The sequence below is a fragment of the Chlorocebus sabaeus genome, chromosome 1 (genome assembly GCF_047675955.1).
Source record: "Chlorocebus sabaeus isolate Y175 chromosome 1, mChlSab1.0.hap1, whole genome shotgun sequence".
In the NCBI taxonomy this organism is placed as follows: Eukaryota; Metazoa; Chordata; class Mammalia; order Primates; family Cercopithecidae; genus Chlorocebus; species Chlorocebus sabaeus.
This window is the reverse complement of record NC_132904.1, coordinates 69339738-69360586: the sequence shown is the minus strand read 5'-3', so window position 1 is coordinate 69360586 and position 20849 is coordinate 69339738. Positions and strand designations below refer to the sequence as shown.

The following is a 20849-nucleotide window of genomic DNA, read 5'->3' as shown; positions in this document are numbered from 1 at the left end:
TTTTTTTTTTTTTTTTTTGAGATGGAATCTCGCTCTGCTGCCCAGGCTGGAGGTACAGTGGCACGATCTTGGCTTACTGCAAGCTCCACCTCCCAGGTTCATGCCATTCTCCTGCCTCAGCCTCCCGAGTAGCTGGGACTACAGGCGCCTACCACCACGCCCAGCTAATTTTTTTTTGTATCTTTTTAGTAGAGACGGGGTTTCACCATGTTAGCCAGGATAGTCTCTATCTCCTGACCTCATGATCCACCTGCCTTGGCCTCCTAAAGTGCTAGGATTACAGGCGTGAGCCACTACACCCGGCCATCCACAGTAGTATTTGTTAAGTACCTGCTCTGTGGAAGGCAGTACCTATAACAAAAAGATGCTGTAAAGTTTACAGTCATGAAACATTAAATACAAAAGATTTAAGTCACAATGAAGATACTAATTTTAAAATTTCTACAAGGTACATAATAAACCACAGAGATTAATGGTAGAAAAATCGATGTATGTGTATCAGTTTAGATATATATATCAACTTAGATATATATATCTCCTTATATATCGATATATATGGAGATATATATACATATATATTCATACATATATATTCAGAGCTTAGGAAATCTCCCCCATATGGAAGGTTCCCTGGATCCAGGGACATGAGCTGGGCTTTTAAGAATAGGGAAGATTTGGTTAAGCAAAGATGGGAAAAAATTTATAATAGTGGATTTTAATTTTTTATGGAGTCTTGAGACCTTTGAGAGTTGTGTGAAAGCTGTGAAACATTCTCTCCTACATACAAAAATGTACATTTTGTGTACGGTGTTTAGACTTCATATGCCTGAGGCTAATACTCTCTGCTCTAGATGGGGAGAGGTTGGGATAGGAAACAAGAAAGCATTAGCAAATGAGGAAGACACAGGGTATAATTTGGTAGCTGGATAGATTAGAGTGGAGGATTTTTGTGAGGAAATGTGATAGAAAATAAGTAAACTTGTTGTGGTTAGGACCAGTTCATGGAGGACCCATGCACACACTATCTACTCAGCAGCAACATGATGAAGGGGTATAGAGATAGACATTTATAAAAGACTGACACCATCCAGCCATCAAAAGATTATGTTCTTGTTAGAAAGGCATAAAGAATGCCAAAAATAACTAAGATGGTAAAGCATAAGTGCCGAGGAGTGGTGCATTAAGTGTAGTTGAAGAACCCAGAGGACACAGAAATCACTCTGGGAGGGATTGTTTTGGGTGTAACACAGAAGAAGACTTAAGATGAATACTGGCAGATGAATAGTATTTGATTAGTCAGATAAAAGGGGATAGCACAGACTTATGCCATGTAACTTCAAGAGGTAGAACTTGAACCAAAAGATGAAGGTAGGAAAGAAGTAGATGTGAGTTTAGTATTGGGAAATACTTTCTAGTAGTCAGATCTTCCCAAAGACAGAATAAGCACCCGTGAGACATAGTGTAGCCCTGTAAGTATGTAAGAAAATTGTGGGCAAGCATCTTTCAGGGACCCAATGCAAGGAACCCCTGCATTGGTTTAGGGTTAATCTAAACTAGTGGTTTTCTAGCACCCCCTTAGAACTCTAGAAGTTTTGAGGAAGTGCTTCACTGGTTGTGGCGTGAAGCGAGAGGCAGCATAGGCAAGCAAGATAATATGGGCATGTTTTTGGCACAGCCCCATGGAAGTGATCTGAATCAGAACAGGCTTGCCATCTGCCTGGGCTGGAGAAACCCCAGTAACCCCACCTCCACTTCATTCCTGTTCACAGTCTAATTGGCAGCCTCCATAGTGAGGAGGGCAGGGTGTACAATGAATAGTCATTTTTCTCTTTGAATTCAGGGTCGTGTCTAAACTACTATCTTAGGGTGCTGGCCAAGTAGTGTTGGCAAGCCCTCCCCTACTCTAAAGAAACACTGGCATGTGGTAGAAGAGTTATTCCTGTTGTTTGTTTCTCTGCACTCTAGATGAAGCCAGTTTTTCAGAGCCTTGGTGGAACAGGAGTAATTATTTTGAGACAAGTCTCAGAGGTTTTCTGAAGGGTATTTTGTGTCTTTTCCATTTCCAGACTCCATGTGTGGTGTCACCAACTGGTACCTTAACTCCACAAAACCTCCCACCATCCCCAGTAGTAGCAGCAGTAGGTATCAGGCACACACAGTCTTCATTTAGGCCAAATGACCTATTATTTCCATAGTATGCCAAACTAGACTGTGTTTGTTAGTTTCAAACTAAAAATATGAAGTGAAATTCTCATACCACGATGTCTCACCTTTTCTGATGCAAGTATTTAAGTCTACATTCTCAAAGATAGTGTTCTTATCAAGAATGTTGAATATAGTATGCTGAAACCATGACAGCAGATCCATTTTCTCAATTTGGAATATCTGTAGCATTTAATTAATTTTAGTGTTAGCATAAAATAATCTCTCACTTGGTTTCCACTTATCAGATACAAAAAATAACCTAAGTAAAATTAGCCAGCAAATATAAGGGCATATTTATTGGGGTAGTACTTACAGGATTGTCATAATAAAATTTTTGGATAGACTGGACCATGAGTCTTCAAAGGAATTAACAATAATGGTTTCTGCACATACCCTTTTCCTTTCTTCTGCCTGTATGTCATTTGCATTGGTTTTTCTCTTTCATTCGATACTTTATTTATTATAAATACCTATACAAAAGAGAGAACATTGGTTATATAAAATGTGAGACCTCATTACTGCAAAGTTAATGAAGAGAATGACCCTGATATTAAAACAAAATGTTTAGGCCGGGTGCGGTGGTTCATGCCTCTAATTCCATCACTTTGGGAGACTGAGGTGGGAAGATCTCTTGAGCTCAGGAGTTTGAGAGCAGCCTGGGCAACAGATGAGACCTCATCTCTATTAAAAATGAAAAGAAATTAGCTGGGTATGGTGATACATGCCTATAGTCTCAGCTACTTGGGAGGCAGAGGCTTAATCCTGGAAGGTTGCTCTGCAGTGAGCCATGATTGGGCCACTGCACTCCAGCTTGGGCAACAGAGCAAGACTTGGGCAACAGAGCAAGACTCTTGTATACTATCTTGTATACAAGATCATATATATACACACACACATATATATTTCATATATATATATTTCTAATCACATTATTTCCAAATTTACATTACCTCTGGGCCTGTTACTCTGAGGTTTCACTGTATTCATGCTATGTTAGCAGACCTCTTGACTGATCGCTTTTATTTTTTACTGAAAATATTCAAACATACAGAAAATATGAAGATATTAAACATATATTTCCTAACATCTAGATTCAACTATTATATTTTGCAATACTGGCTTTATGTGTTTGTTAGATTGACCCATTAATTATGTTCTATAAAATGGAAGTTAGGTCTTAAGGCCTGATTAGAGGCAGGTTAGTGTTTTAGGCAGAAATACTTCATAGATGATGTGATGTTTTTCATCACATAAAGAATCATTATACCAAGTTGTCCTGCTATTAATGATACTAAGAGTGGTCACTTAATAAGGTGGTGTGCTACCAGATCTTTCCATGATAAAGATTCTTTCTTTCCTCTTTGCAATTACCAAGTGCTAGTCACCTCCAGTGGTGGTGAATGGGTATTTTTTTTCTTGGGTATTATTATGACCTCATTTAAAAAAAAATTTTTTTTTGAGACAGGGTCTCACTTTGTCACCCAGGCTGGAGTGCAGTATCACGATCTCAACTCACTGCAGCCCCAACCTCCTGGGCTCAAGCGATTCTCCCACCTCAGCTTCCCAAGTAGCTGGGACTACAGGCACACTCCCCCATGCCCGGCTAATTTTCCATTTTTTTGTACAGATGGGGTTTCGCCATCTTGCCCAGGCTGATCTCAAACTTGTGGGTCAAGCAATCTGCCTGCCTTCGCCTCCCAGAGTGTTGGGATTACAGGCGTGAGCCACTGCCCCCAACTTGGCAGTCATTTTAAACTTAGCCATTTGAGTGTGTGTGTAATGGTATCTCACTGTGGTTTTGAATTGCATTGACTACAGACTCGTGACATTAACTAACTATGCTGAGCATCTTTTTATAAGTTTTTTGGCCATTCATATATCCCCCTTAGTAAAGTATCTGTTAATATCTTTTGCCCAAATTTGGATTGGTCTTATTACTGAGTTATAACAATTCTTTATGTTTTCTGGATACTAGTCATTTTTTAGGTACATGTATTGCTAGTATTTTCTCCAGTCTTTGGCTTGCCTTTTCATTTTCTAAATTAGAAACTTTTCATTTTGATGAGATTAATTTATGAATTTTATCCTTTATGATTAGTGTTTTTTGTGTTCTAAGAAATTTTTGCCTGATCAAGGTTGTGATATGTTCACTCATGTTTTCTTCTAGAAGTGTTATAGTTCAAGCTTAATTCCTTATGGACTGTGATCCTAAACATTTCTAGTTAAATTGTTGAGGTCTGGTATGAGTTAAGGGTCATGTTTGATTTTTTTTGGTTGTTGTTATTGTTCTTTCTTTGTTTCTCCTATACAGAAAGCCAGTTGTTCCACCATCACATTTGAAAGAATATGCTTTTCCCATTACCTTTGCACCTGTATTGAAAACAACTTATCATATATGTGTGAATATTTTCAATTTTATTCAGTTCCATTGGTCTATATGTCTGTACTTATGCCAGTATCACAGTCTTAATGACACTGTAAGTCTTGAAATCAGATAGTATAATTCCTCCAACACTATTCTTGTTTTAGAATTATTTGGACTATTCTCATTGCCATCAGCTTCTACAAAAAAAAAACTGAGGGCATTTGGATTGGGATTACATTGAATCCACAAATAATTTGAGGAGAATTGACTTCTCAACAATATTGAGTCTTCTAATTCATGAACATGATGTCTTTCTCCATTTATTTAGGCACTCTTTGTTTCCTTTTTTGGCTTCTTAATTTTTTTATTGATACAAAATAACTGTACATATTTATGAGATGCATGTGATATTTTGATACATCCATACAGTGTATAATCAAATTAGAGTAATTAAGATATCTATCACCTCAGACATTTATAATTTCTTTGTATTTAGAACATTTCAAATCTTATAGTTATTTTGAATTATTAACTATAGTCACCCTGCTAAGCTATCAAACACCAGAACTTATCCCGTCTGTCTGTCTGCTTCTTTCTACTGCCCAATCTCTCTTCTTCTTCCCCACAATCCTTCCCAGCTTCTGATAACCATCATTCTACTCTGTACTTTTTTTTTTTTTTTTTTTTTTTTTTTTTTTGAGATGGGGTCTAGCTTAGTCGCCCAGGCTGGAGTGCAGTGGCGTGCAACACCACGCCCAGCTAATTTTTTAAATTTTAATAGAGTTGGGGTTTCACCATGTTGGCCAAGCTGGTCTCAAACTCCTGACCTCGTGATCCACCCACCTTGTCTTCCCAAAGTGCTGGGATTACAGGCATGAGCCACTGCGCCCAGCCTCTACTCTCTTTTTTTTTTTTTTTTTTTTTTTTTTTTGAGACGGAGTCTTGGCTGTCGCCCAGGCTGGAGTGCAATGGCGAGATTTCCGCTCACTGCAAGCTCCGCCTCCCAGGTTCACGCCATTCTCCTGCCTCAGCCTCCCAACTAGCTGGGACTACAGGCGCCTGCCACCACGCCCAGCTAATTTTGTTTTTGTATTTTTAGTAGAGACAGGGTTTCAGCGTCTTAGCCAGGATGGTCTCAATCTCCTGACCTCATGATCCGCCCGCCTTGTCCTCCCAAAGTGCTGGGATTGCAGGCGTGAGCCGCCGCGCCCGGCCCCGGCCTCTACTGTCTACTTCTTTGGTTAATATTTTTTAGCTCCAGCACATGCGTGAGAAGATGTGATATTTATCTTTCTGTGCCTAGCTTATTTCACTTAACATAATGGCCTCCAGTTCCATTCATATTGCTGCAAATGACAAGATTTCATTTTTTTTTTAATGACTGAATAGTATTCCATTGTGTGTATATATCACATTTTCTTAATCCATTGATAGACACTTAGGTTGATTCCACTTCTTGGCCACTGTGAATAGTGCTGTAATAAACATGGGATGAGGGTATGACTTTGATACACTGATTTCCTTTCCTTTGGATAAATATCCAAAAGAGGGATTGCTGGATCATATAGTAGTTCTATTTTTAGTCTTTTGAGAAACCTCCGTGCTGTTTTCCATAATGACTGTCCTAATTTACATTCCCATCAACACTGTATAACAGTTCCCTTTTATCTACATCTTCACTAGCACTTGTTATTTTTTGTCTTTTTGATAAATAGCGATTCTAACTGGGGTAAGATGATATCTGATTTTGGTTTTGGTATCTGGTTTTGATTTGCATTTTACTGATGATAAGTAATGTTGAGTATTTTTTCATATACCTGTTGACCATTATGTCTTCTTTTGAGAAAAGTAGTTACAGATCCTGTGCCCTCTTTTTAATGAGATTACATGGTATTTTGCTATTGAGTTGTTTGAGTTCGTGTATATTCTGGATATTAGTCCCTTGTTGCATGAATAGTTTGCAAGTATTTTCTTCCATTCTGTAGGTCGTCTGTTAACTCTGTTGATTATTTCCTTTGCTGCATAGAGTTTTTAATTCAATATAGTCCTGTTTGTCTATTTTTTGTTTTGTTGCCTGTAGCATTAAAGTCTCAGCCATAGGCCGGGCGCGGTGGCTCAAGCCTGTAATCCCAGCACTTTGGGAGGCCGAGGTGGGTGGATCACGAGGTCAGGAGATCGAGACCATCCTGGCTAACACGGTGAAACCCCATCTCTACTAAAAATACAAAAAAATTAGCCGGGCGTGGTGGCAGGCGCCTGTAGTCCCAGCTACTCGGGAGGCTGAGGCAGGAGAATGGCGTGAACCCAGGAGGCGGAGCTTGCAGTGAGCCGAGATAGTGCCACTGCACTCCAGCCTGGGCGACAGAGCAAGACTCCGCCTCAAAATAAATAAATAAATAAATAAATAAATAAAATAAAGTCTCAGCCATAAAAATCTGCCTTGACCAATATCCAGAAGCATTTACCCTATGTTTTCTTGTAGTAGTTCTATAGTATGGGTTTTTTGTTGTTGTTGTTTTGTTTTTGTTTGTTTGTTTGTTTGTTTTGAGACAAAGTATCTGTTGCCCAGGCTGGAGTACAGTGGCGTGATCACAACTCACTTCTGCCTTGGCCTCCCCAGGCGCAGGTGATCCTCCCACCTGAGTTTTTATATTTTTAGTAAGATGGGGTTTCACAATGTTGCCCAGGCTGGTCTCGAACTCCTGGGCTCAAGCGATCCACCTGCCTCAGCCTCTCAAAGTGCTAAGATTACAGGCGTGAGCCACTGTGCCCAGCCATAATATTGGGTTTTATTTTTAAAGTCTTTAATCATTTTGAGCCGACTTTTATATATGGTAAGAGACAGGGATCTAGTTTCATTCTTTGACAGGTGGATATTCAGTTTTCCCAGCAGCATTTTTGAAGAAGGTGTCCTTTCCCCATTGCAAATTCTTAGTACCTTTGTGAAAAATTGGTTGGCTGTAAGCACATTATTTCTGGGATCTCTATTCTGTTGCATTGGTCTGTGTGTCTGTATTTATGACAATACCATCCTGTTTTGGTTACTAAAGTCAGGTAGTGTATTACCTCCAGCTTTATTATTTTTGCTGAGAATTGCTTTGGCTATTCAGGGACTTTTGTGGTTTCATATGAATTTTAGAATTTTTTTTTCTATTTCTGTGAAGAATGTCATTGATTTTGATAGCAATTGCACATGGATTCGTTTGTGTCCTCTTCAATTTCTTTCATCAGTGTTTTGTAGTTTTCCTTGTAGAGATCTTTCGCCTCCTTGGTTAAATTTATTCCTGGGGTTGTGGTTTTTGTTTTTTTTGGTTTTTTTTTGTTGTTATTGTTGTTTTTGTCTTGTTTTGTTTTGGTTTTGGTAGCTATTGTAAATAGGATTACTTTCTTTTTTTTCTTTTCTTTTTTTTTTTTTTGAGACAGAATTTCACTTTTGTTGCCCAGGCTGGAGTGTGGTGGTGCGATCTCAGCTTACAGCAAGCTCCGCCTCCTGGGTTCAACTGATTTTTCTACCTCAGTCTCCCAAGTAGCTGGGATTACAGGCATGAGCCACTGAGCCTGGCCCATTATGCCTTGATATATGCTTTCTGTCCTCTTCTATGCTTTCAATTACATGACTATTAAATCACTTGATATTATCCTACATGTCATGTGCAAAGCTCATTCCACACATTTTTATAAGGCTTTATTTTTTATCTCAGTCTCAGTTTGATGAGTTACTATTAGTGTCTATTAAAACCTATGGATATTTCCTCTCTGGTGTATAAACTACCGTTAAGGCCATCTTGTGAATTTTTATTTCAAATGTTATATTTTTAGCTCTATAAGTTCTGTTTGGTTCTTCTTTTATCTTCCAGTTCATTCCTATTTATCTTCATGTTTTTCTTTAAACCTCTAGTATATTTATAATAGCAATTTAAAAGTTCTTGTCTACTCATTCCATCATCTCTGTCATTTCATTCTTTCTATTGACTGATTTTTCTCTTGCTTCATGTTTTTCTGCTTTTCAAATACCTACTAAGTTTTTACCGAATCTAGACATGGTGACTGTTTGGTTATTAAGTTTCTAGATTCTATTTTCTTCTTATAAAGACATTGAGTTTTGTTTGGGCTGCCAGATCAGTTAACTTGCAGATCAATTGGATCATTTTGAAGATTGTTTTTAAGCTTTGTTTGGGTTAATGTAGAGATAAATTAGAAATTAGCCCTATACTGATGCTGTGGGTTTCCACCAAGTTCTCTCAACTCTGGCTGGATAGAGTTGTAATCTATTTATTTATTTATTTATTTATTTTATTTTATTTTATTTTTTTAGACAGAGTCGCACTCTGTCGTGCAGGCTTAAGTGCAGTGGTAATGATCTCAGCTAACTGCAACCTCTGCCTCCTGGGTTCAAACAGTTCTCCTGCCTCAGCTTCCCAAGTAGCTGGGATTACAGGTGCCCGCCACCACAACCAGCTAATTTTTTTTTGTATTTTTAGTAGCAACGGGGTTTCACCGTGTTGACCAGGCTGGTCTCGAACTCCTGACCTCAGGTGATCTGCCCACCTCGGCCTCCCAAAGTACTGGGATTACAGGCATGAGCCACCACAGAGTTGTAATATCTTCCAACCCTGTACAAGCTCTAGGAATTTTTCAGTTCATAGCTCTACTGTAGATATTCTTTCTTAGTAGTTATTGTTTGCCTCTCCTTCGGGAGTTCCACCTGACATCATTTCAACTTATTATAGATTTTTATCTATTTAGTATATTATCAATTCCAGTTGTCATTATATTATCAATTCTAGTTGTCATTTTAAGTTCCATATTATCTAAAACTGGGAGTCCATTCAACTGACTTATGTGTACTTTTGACATTACCCCCATTAGTCCTTGAATACTTTCTTCCTAGCACAACAAGCTATCACAGGTTCACCTTATATTTTTCCTGCCCAGACTTAGAATTAGCTGTTTCTCCAAGAAGCTCTGATTCTGTTAATAGAAAATGGTATTTTCTATTAAAGAAATACCACACTAAGGCCTGGACTGTGAAGATGCTTATTGTTCTCAGTATCACTTTCTTTTTTAAATATTTTCTTTGTTGTTAGAGCTAGGGATAACTTTTTTTAAATCATGAGTTCATGTTGATATTTCCAATTAACATGGACAATTAGAGGGATTTTATTTATTTTTAGAGACAGGGTCTCAATATATTTCCCAGGCTGGAATGCAATGGCTATTCACGGGCACGATCATAGTGTACTATAGCCTTGAAATCCTGGACTCAAATGATCCTCCTGCCTCAGCCTCCAAAATCACTGTGACTACAAGTGCATGCCAGTATGCCCAGCTAGAGGGATTTTATTGAACTTATTTGATTTCTTTGATTTTACATTTATGTATATCCTTTTTTCCTCTTATACTAAAAAGTTTTATTCCTAATCATATTATCATAATATTTTATGTGCTTTATATATTTAAAAAAATTTTTTTTGAGACAGAGTCTCTGTCACCCAGGCTGGAGTGCAGTGGCACTCATTGCAGCCTCCACCTCCCAGGTTCAAGCAATCCTCCCACCTCCATTTCCCGAATAGCTGGGACTACAGACATGTGCCACCATACCCAGCTAATTTTTGCATTTTTTGCAGAGACAGGGTTTCCCCATGTTTCTCAGACTGGTCTTGAGCTCCTGGGATCAGGCATTCTACCTGCCTCAGCCTCCAAAGTGTTGAGATTATAGTGTGCCCAGCCTGCTTTGTATATTATAGAACAATAACTGCAGTATATATTAAGCTCTTTCAGAACTACAACATGAATATTGCTATTAATAGTAAACTATTGAGTGAAAGTTTTAGATTTCTTTATAATTCTCTCTGAATGTAGAATAAATGTATCTCTAAGAGATTTTCTGCTTCTTGTAATAGGTTACTAGCTTATATAAGATTACTTTAGATTACAATATTAATCTGGGATAAAAATATTAAAACAAAAATTATTTAATAGAACTGGAAAATGACCCAAAGCATGTAAAACCTGGAGAGGAATTTCTCCTTGAAAGAACAGGACTAGACTTAGTGACATTTCCATTATATAGCTCTGCATCTGTAAGGAGCAGCACAACCAGAATTTAAGCAGAACCTCCATCTTACTGGCCTGAAGGTGGATGTCATTTGGAAAGCCCTTCCAAATCCTTGGCTGATACCTGAGTACACATGTGGAACAGAGACTCCAAGGAGCTTGGCAGGAAACAATAACTGAAAGACAAAAAAATCCAGGAGAAATTTTAGCTGTTGCTTATCACAGGAGAACAAACACTAATCATTAAAAAACTGAGGTGGCAAAACCCCGTCTCTACAAAAAATATAAAAATTAGCCGGGCATGGTGATGCACGCCTGTAGTCCCAGCTACTCAGGAGGCTTCGGTGAGGTAGGAGGATGAGCCCTGGAGATTGAGGCTGCACTGAGCCGTGATCACACCACTGCACTGCAGCCTGGACAACAAAGTCCAGACCCTGTCTAACAAAAAAAATGAAGTGATTATATTAATGTTAGACAAAATACGTTTTAGGACAAGGAATATTAAGAAGGATAATACATAATGATTTTTTAAAGATATTTCATCAAGAATATATTTCAGTCCTAGATGTATATATAATAATAAAGTTACAAAATACATAAAGCAGAAACTGGCAGAACTGAAAGAAGAAATAGACAAATCTACAATTGTAGTTGGAGACTTCAGCATCCCTCTTTCAGTAATTGATAGAACAAGAAGATAGAGAATCAGTAAGGATATAGAAAATGAACATCATTAACCAACTTTACCTAATTGGCATTCATCGAACTCTCCACTGCATATGAGTAGAAAATATGTTCTTTTAAAGTACACATAGAACATTCAACAAGACCATACACTGGACCATAAACCTGTTTCAATAAGTTTAAAAGGATTGATATTATACATAGTAAGTTCTTGATTAATTAGACTTATATTAAAAATCCATAATAGAAAGATGGCTAGAAAACACCCAAATACTTGGAGATTATGCTGTTCAAACACAGTAATCTGTTGCTGCATTTGAAAACCACCCCACACTTTATGGCAAAAACAACAGTGGTTTATTATCTGTTGCCTTTCTGGGTGCTGACTGTGCATTTCCTTTTATTCTTTTATTTTCTTTTGAGACCATCTCACTCTGTCCTGCAGGCTGGACTGCAGTGGCACAACTCACTGCAGCCTCAACCTCCTGGCCTCAAGCAATCCTCCCACCTCAGCCTCCCAAATAGCTGGGACTACAGGCATGTACCCCCAAACCCAGCTAATATTTTATTTTTATTCTTTATAGAGACAGGGTCTCGCTATTTTGCCCAGACTGGTCTCAAACCTCGAATTCGTGGGCTCAGCAATCCTCCAACCTCGGCCTCCCAAAATGTGGGGAATCACAGGTGTGAGCCACTGTGCCAGGCCAACTAGTCATTTCTTTTGCTGGTTTTGCCTGAGATTACTCAAGCAATTACACTCAGCTAGATGATCGGCCAGAGGGCTAGGCTCAGCTGCGATGGCTGGGCCTTTTGCCCCTGTGGTCTTTCATCAGCTTATGGGTTAAACTGGACTTCCCCAGCATGGTGACAGCATATTTCAAGAAGTCAAGTCGAAATAGCACTTACTGAGGGTCATCTGCTTCCATTAAATTGGCAAATGCCCCACTAGCCAATGCAAATCACATGGACAAGCCCAGAATCATGGTGGGAGTAGACTACATGGATACCAGGAAGCATGATTATTTGGGAACCTTTAATATAACGGGTTACCACAGTTGGTATGACCGTGATTAAATCATTTTTCTCATCTATAAAATGGAGTTTAGGGTCTAGGCATGGTGGCTAACACTTCTAATTCCAGCATTTTGGGAGGCCAGGGCAGGAGGATCATTTGAGGCCAGGAGTTTGGTACCAACCAGGCAACATAGCAAGACCCCATCTCTACAAAAAACTTTAACGTTAGCTAGGTGTGGTGGCACCTGCCTCTGGTCCCAACCACTCAGGAGAAATTGAAGGTTACAGTGAGCTATTATTGCACCACTGCACTCCAGCCTGGGCAGCAGAGCGTGACCCTGTCAAATAAACAATAGCTAGATAGATTTTATCCTACAAGTAAAGCACTGTCCTAAATAGTAATATAATACTCACAGTCCTTGTCCTTAAAGAAGAGATATGTTGAAGGCAAATGAATTAAGTCCAAATTAGATTTACAGACTTGAAATTCAACTATAGCTTTACACTTATATGTGCTTATGTTAAATTTTGTGTTAAAATCTAGGTAATTGACTGTGTTTATAAACCAAGATTATGTATCCTAAAATATCTGGACTTTTTAAATATTATTTTTAAAAGTTCTACCTCTTTAAAGGTTCTAAAAATGATTTGGTCAAGTAGTATCTGGAATGCCATCAAGTTTACAGAGAGCTATGCTCTGAAATTTTTTAATCAGTTGGCAAATCATGAAAATTCATTTGAGAACACTAGAAAGTTCTGCTTTTAGACAATTTTTAACTTATAAGCAACTGAAACCCTAAAGGGAAGATAACAGTGTTTAATTCTGGAACTGCAGTCAATCTGAGTTGGCAAATACCATGTTTATCTGTTGTTTGGTAAAATACTGACAAAATAAATCTTATAAAAACTAGATTACTTGAATAACTTCTTTGAGAAAATAGAATGTACTGAATACTTCTCTCTTTTCTGCTTCCACAATTAAATGTCTTGCATATGTGATTTCTAAGAAAGAGCTTGTTGGTTCACTTTTAAAAAACAAAAATAAAAACATTATTTTAAAATGAATAAAGAAATGAGGTCAGGCACAGTGGCTCACACCTGTAATCCCAGCATTTTGGGAGACTAAGTCAGGAGGATCACTTGAAGCCAGAAGTTCAAGATCAGCCTAGGCAACATAGTGAGATGGCTGTCTCTACAAAAAAATTTAAAAATTAGCCAGGCATGGTGGCATGCACCTGTAGTCCTAGCTACTGGGAAGGCTACAGTGGGAGGATCACTTGAGCCCAGCAGTTCGAGGCTACAGTGAGCTATCATCATACCACTGCATTCCAGCTTGGGCAACAGTGAGACCCTGTCTCTTAAAAAAGCAAACGCATACTAGAATGGTGGTAGGGCAAGTGGATATCCATATGCAAAAGAATGAAGTTTGACTCTGTTAAAAGATAAACTTAGGCACATTAAATTGTTTTTTATTTGAGAAAATAGCAATAATTACTTGGGCAGCACCAGATCATATGCAGTTCAGAGTTCCACCAATGGAACACCAGAGGAATGCTTTTATAGGGTGAACTCAGAAGCAAAACAAAGCAAATATTTGATTGGTTAAAGTGGCATAGTAGTAGCCTTTTTTGGATCATTCCGGTGGAAAGTTTCTAGTTAGAAGGTAGTTGGCAGTTTTTGATTGGTTAAGCTTCAGTTTTGTTTTACCATTTATACTGAGTTGAGTTTTGGTTTGCTTACATAGGAAGCCGGGATGCTGGAGCTGCCTCAGTTTAATGAATTTCCAGTTAATTATCTTAACAACCCCACTTCACATCATATATACAAACTAACTCACAATGAACACCTAAATGTAACTGCGAAAGCTAATAAACTTACAAAAAAAAAAAAAAAAAAAAAACACAGGGGTAAGTCTTTGTGGCTTTGGATTAGTTTCTTAGATATAACACCAAAGCCTAAGCAGCAAAAGAAAAACTAGATAAATTAGACATCATCAAAATTTAAAACTTTCATGTTTCAAAGGACGCTATCAAGAAAATGAAAGACAGCCCACAGAATGGGGGAAAATATTTGCAAATCATGTATCTGATAGAAACTTGCTTCTAGAATATATTAAAACTCGTAATAATAAAAAGGCAAAGAAAAATACTCAACTTAAAAATGGGAAAAGGATCTGAATAGACATTTCTCCAAAGAAGATGTACGAATGACCAATAAATAACTACATGAAAAGATTCTCTTTTTTTTTTTTTTGAAACCGAATCTCATACTGTGGCCCAGGCTGGAGTGCAATGGCCTGATCTCAGTTCACTGCAACCTCCACCTCCCGGGTTCAAGCAATTCTCCTGCCTCAGCCTCCTGAGTAGCTGGAATTACAGGCACTCGCCACCACGCCCAGCTAATTTTGTGTATTTTTAGTAGAGACAGGGTTTCACTGTGTTGGCCAAGCTGGTCTCAAACTCCTGACCTCGTGATCCACCCACCTCAGCCTCCCAGAGTGCTGGGATTATAGGCATGAGCCACCGTGCCTGGCCTAAGATTCCTAACATTAATAGTTATCCAGGAAAATGCAAACAACAGTAAGATACCACTTTATACACACTAGCATGGCTAGAATCAAAAGGCAGACATTAACAAGCGATTACCAGAACGTGGAGAAACCCTCATACCCTACTGGTGGAATCAAATGATAGAGCCACGTTCAAAAACAGTCTAGTATTTCCCCAGATGGTTAAACTTAGCATTACTTCATGATCCAGCAATGCCAGCCCTATGTATAAACCCAAAAGAAGTGAAAACATGTCCACACTAAAACTTGTACACACACGTTTATAGCAATATTATTCATAATAGCCAAGAAATAGAAACAACCTAAATGACTACCAACTGACAAATGGATAAACATTCTAATGTATATCCACACAATAGAATGTTATTTGGTCATTAAAAGGAATGAAATACTGATACATATTACAACATAGATGAATCTTGAAAATATTATGCAAAGTGAGAGAAGTTAGTCATAAAAGACCATGTATTATTTGATATGTGTTAAATGTCTGGAATAGACAAATCTATATAGACAGAAAGTAGAATAGCAGTTGTCAAGACTGCAAGGAATAGGGGGCTGGAGAGCAATAGGTAAATGGTTCATGATTTCTTTTGGAGGTTATAAAATATTTTAAAATTGACTGTGGTGATGGTTGCATGTGCTGTGAATATACTATAAGCCATTGAATCTCAGACTTGAGTGAATTGTATGGTCCTAAAAAAAAAAAAAAGGGTTGTGTGCCAAAAGGTCTTTGTCACCTGAGCTATATGTCAATAAATTTTTACCAAAAAGAGAAAATTATGAAAATAAGCCGATTTTTGCAAGAGTATTTACCAAATGGCATGCCTCTAAGCCAAAAATTCCAATTATCTTATATAAAGATGTATGTGATACCCCAAACCATTGTATTATATACTTTAAAATGGTTCATACAGTAAATTTTATGTAATGTTTTACCTCAATTTTTATAAAAGTCTATTTGCTTAAAAACATTAATATAAAAAAATTAATTCAGCAAAGAAAGCCCAGTAAAACAAGTCAGAACACAAATTGTTTTTGATATCAACTCGCCAAGCAGAGAATTCGGAGGGAAATCAAAATTATGTACCTGCTGGGCACAGCAGTTCACACCTGTAATCCCAACACTTTTGCAGGCCAAGGTAGGAAGATTGCTTGAGCTCAGGAGTTCGAGACCAGCCTGGGCAAGAGCAACCACTCTGGCTCTTAAAAAAAAAAAAAAAAAATGTGTACCAAAAGTATTTGTCACTGGAGTGCAATGACTACGTATTCAGAGGCATGATCATAGCTCACTGTAGCCTCAAACTCCTGGACTCAAGTGAGCCTCCCTCCTCAGTCTTCTGAGTAGCTTGGACTACTACAAACAAGTCCAAGAGTCCCACAGAAAGCCACCAAATGAGAGTCCTCAAAATTAACTTAGTGGAACCTTAAATGTTAAGGAGAGATCACCACTTGCATATGTGAAACAATGAAGCTGGATGCATTACTTGCTATGCAAAAGAGGCTGAATGTATTACTTGCTAAGAAAAGAGAATGACACGAAACACATTCACTCTGAACAAAGCAAGAGTTGATATATATACGGTTTTGAGAAGGTTGAATGTCAGGGATTGGCAGATTTTCAAAACTAGGAATGTTTTAAGGAGTTGACTCACTTTTAGCCATGGTGTTTAGAGTTTGGAGGACTAGTAGAAGCAGAAGCTGTCACAGATTAGCCGACTTTCAGAGGCATGGCTGTTGGAGCAAAGCAGCAGTTACTTTCTTTTTTTTTTTTTTTTTTTTGAGACGGAGTCTCTGTCGTCCAGGCTGGAGTGCAGAGGCACGATCTCGGCTCACTGCAAGCTCCGCCTCCTGGGTCCACGCCATTCTCCTGCCTCAGCCTCCCGAGTAGCTGGGACTGCAGGCGTCCGCCACCACGCCCAGCTAAATTTTTGTATTTTCACTAGAGACGGGGTTTCACCGTGTTAACCAGGATGGTCTCGATCTCTTGACCTAGTGATCTGCTCACCTTGGCCTCCCAAAGTGCTGGGATTACAGGCGTGAGCCGTTGCACCCGGCCGGCAGTTACTTTCTGATCAGAAGGGATTTAAAACTGGTTCTGTGGCTACTCGTTTATGGTTTATGGAACAAGGGCTAAAGAATAAACAGTTATTCCCTTTCCTGAATTTGGAGAATAGGAACTTTTTATTCTCAATCTCTGCTATTTCTGCCAGCCACATCATAAATTTAGTTTAAAAGCAAAGATATTACTGTTAGTTGACAAACAAGTTAATCAATAAAGGCAGCCAAGTCAACAAGTCAAAGGGGGAATTCTTTTTTTTTTTTTTTTCCCCCGAGACGGAGTCTCACACTGTCACCCAGGCTGGAGTACAGTGGCACGATTTTGGTTCACTGCAAACTCCGCCTCCCAGGTTCGTGCCATTCTCCTGCCTCAGCCTCCGTAGTAGCTGGTACTACAGGCACCTGCCACCACACCGAGCTAGTTTTTTGTATTTTTAGTAGAGACAGGATTTCAACGTGTTAGCCAGGATGGTCTCGATCTCCTGACCTCGTGATCTGCCCCCCTCAGCTTCCCGAAGTGCTGAGATTACAGGCGTGAGCCACCATGCCCGACCCAAAAGGGGAATTCTTTAAGCTTGTGCTGAAGAATGTTAGAATTGTTACAGAGAAGTTCTTTAATATTAAAAATTATTGTTATTAAAGAGACACAGTAGTTTGTAACTCAGTATCATTGAATGGCAGTCTTTCAAGATTGGTAGAGCCAATCTTGAAAGAATTGGTAGAGCCCATTCAGTCTTTTCTTGGAAAAGTAGAAGCACAGTTATATAGGATATTTATTCAAAAAAGGTTACTGAACACGTAACAGGAGAATAACGCTGAATGTCAATGCTCAAGTCTTAAAGGAGCCCCCAGTTATATCAAACAGTCATACTTAGTTAAATAGCTAAGTATAATTTAGTGCCTATCACATTGTAATTAGATCTATATGGAGTGCTTTAGGAGCAGAGAAAAAGGAGTTATTAACTGCCTGAGGAAGGTGGAAAAATACTTAGAAAAATCTTTGTGGAAAGGGTAATATTTGAACAGACTGTCAAAAGATAAGCCACTCACCAGGCATCAAAAAGCAATGAGAAGGCACACAGGCACGCAAGCACATGATGGATCAGAGGAATAGCAAGTGGGACAGTGGAGTGGGAGCATGGGGGTGGGGGGGTGTGGAAAGAAGCAGTAGAAGGAAATAACTCAGCCAAACTGTGAAAGATATTTTTTATTCCTAGTTAAGAATTAGTTAATTCTTTACTCAGTAGGTAATCAGGAGTTATGAAAGTTTTTTAACAGGGGAACAACATGATGAGGTCATTCACAGACTGTAAAAGACGGATTACAGAGGAGAATACAAAGTCCAGGAGACGGGTTAGAAGGCTACTGAAAATGCTGGATTTCAGGATGTTCTGAGGCATAGCCTTATGAACAGGAAAAGGAAGCAGACTTTATCACTCTTGATCTCTTCCTCTTCACAAGTTATATTTGATCTATCATCAATACTGTGCCCTTGATGCAATGCAAGTATGTGTTCACTTCAGTATCACATATACTAAAATTGGAACGATACAGAGAAGATTAGCATGGCTCCTATGCAAAGATGACACTTAAATTCATGAAGCATTCCATACTTTTATTTAAAAAAAAAAAAAAAGCAAGTATTTCATTGTTAGGACACCCTGATTCTTTTCTTTTGTTCCTGATCTCTGTCTCTCTGCCTCTGTCTCTCTCTCTCTCTCTCTTCTTCCCTCCACCCCCTCCACCCTCTCTTTCCCTTCTTCACTATCTCCCCTCTCTCTCCCCTTCTCTTGCCCTGCTCCAAGTGAAAAATCAGCATCTGTGCCAGGGAAGAGTTGCTAGTAAATATCAAGATTGTTCTAATTAATCGATTAGGAAGAACTTGATTAATTTGAAGGGGAAAAAGGCTTGATTTCCTTTTTTTGATAGGGATATAAACAAGAAGTTTATAATAAATGGTAACTTGTCTGGGTGAGGTGGCTCACGCCTGCAATCCCAGCACTTTGGGAGGCTGAAGCAGGTGGATCACCTGAGGTCAGGAGTTCGACACCAGCCTGGCCAACTTGGCAAAACCCCGACTCTACTAAAAATACAGAAATTAGCCAGATGTGGTGGCACACACCTGTAATCCCAGCTACTTGGGAGGCCGAGGCAGGAGAATTGTTTGAACCTGGGAGGCAGAGGTTGCAATGAGCCAAGATCACACCACTGCACTCCAGCCTGGGTGACAGAGTGAGACTCCACCTCAAAAAAATTAAAAATTAAAAATTAAAAAAAAAATGGTAACTTAAAAAATAAAAGCTACATTGCTACAAAGAATACAGTTGTGCAAAAATATGTCTGCATGTGGACAAAGCCTTGAGAATATTTGCCGTGTAAGACTGATAGGATCATGTATGATTCTTTTCCTTTTAAGTAATTTCCTTTCATAACAGTTGTATACTTTCTAGGGTTTTTTATTTGTTTGTTTGTTTGTTTGTTTTGTTTTATTTTTTTAAATAGAGTCTTGTTCTGTCACCCAGGCTGGAGTGCAGTGGTGTGATCTCCGCTCACTGCAACTTCCCCTTCCTGGGTTCAAGTGATCCTCCCACCTTAGCCTCCCAAGTAGCTGGGACTACAGGCCCGTGATACCATGCCTAGCTAATTTTTTTTTTTCAGCACTTAAGTTCCAGGATGCATGTGCAGAATGTGCAGGTTTGTTATTAGGGTGGAGCAAAAGTAATACTGGAATATGTGTCATGGTGGTTTGCTGCACAGATCAACCCATCACCTAGCTATTAAGCCCAGCTCCATTAGCTGTTCTTCTTAATGCTCTCTTTCCCCACCCATGATCCCCTCACAGGCCCCAGTGTGTGTTGTTCTCCCCCACTCATGTGTCCATATGTTCTCATTGTTCAGCTCCCACTTATAAGTGAGAGCATGCAGTGTTTGGTTTTCTGTTCCTGTCTTAGTTTGCTGAGGATAATGGCATGCAGTTCCATCCATGGCCCTGCAAAGCACGTGATCTCTGTCCTTTTTATGGCTGCATAGTATTCTATGGTGTATATGTACCACATTTTCTTTATCCATTTGATCATTGATGGTAATTTGGGTTGATTCCTTATCTTTGCTATTGTGAATAATAAAAGCCTTGACTTCTGACCATTTTCTTCGTTCTGTAGATAATTAAATTGAAAGCTGAAGCTCGGCTGGACCTGCTAAAGCAGATCGGTGTTTCTGTGGACACATGGCTAAAGAGTGCCATGAGCCAAGTAATGGAAGAACTGGAAAATGAGCGATGGGCCCGCCCTTCTGCAGTGACCAGTAATGGCACTTTACACTCGGTATGATTTCTTTTCTTGGATATGATAAGTTGATTTTCATTGAAGGATGCTTTGACTCTATAGCCAAACTTATTAATAGCCAAAATTTTTTAAAAAGATAATAGTTTGCTAGTGGTTTAGGTTTTATTCTTCAGCCTATCACTAATTGATTTAAAATTATTGCAGGAAATGAAAGAGAGGAAAAAAATGAGTGTATTTTTTAATGTATGATGAAGAATATGTTATCACTATTTGGGTTATCAATGCCTATCTACCAAACTCATCCCATTCATAGGGTAAATATGCTTCATGTCTGGAAGTAATAGAATAGAAAACAATTTAGTGTCTCTGAAGTTCTCGGAGGTCATCTTTAGTGAAAATGAAAATAAACATCCAGAGATTTGCACACAATCTTAAGTGAAAGGAATGCTCTTCTTAGTGTGTGGGCTTAGTCTGAGGTGACTTCAACTCTTAACAGCTTTCATATTCTCCTTACATAGAGAGAGTGTAGGTGAGTTTGTTTACAGGCAAGGCCAGGACACAGCTTAAGTTTCCTTACTTCAAGTCCAGGGCTTTTTCCACTCTGATGTCA

At 38.8% G+C, this 20849-nt stretch overlaps 1 protein-coding gene and 1 non-coding gene across 3 annotated transcripts in view; both read left to right on the top strand.

Moving 5' to 3' along the window:
- Positions 1-20849, top strand: part of FCHSD2 (FCH and double SH3 domains 2) — a 318513-nt gene that overhangs the window by 266139 nt on the left and 31525 nt on the right. For both annotated transcript variants that reach the window (XM_008020056.3, XM_073019212.1), the window contains one exon: positions 20117-20278. In XM_008020056.3, the coding sequence (XP_008018247.1) occupies positions 20117-20278 (162 nt within the window). The remainder of the gene's footprint in view (positions 1-20116; positions 20279-20849) is intronic.
- Positions 18466-18572, top strand: LOC119626675 (U6 spliceosomal RNA). Its single transcript, XR_005242822.1, has one exon. It is a non-coding gene; the product is annotated as a U6 spliceosomal RNA (small nuclear RNA).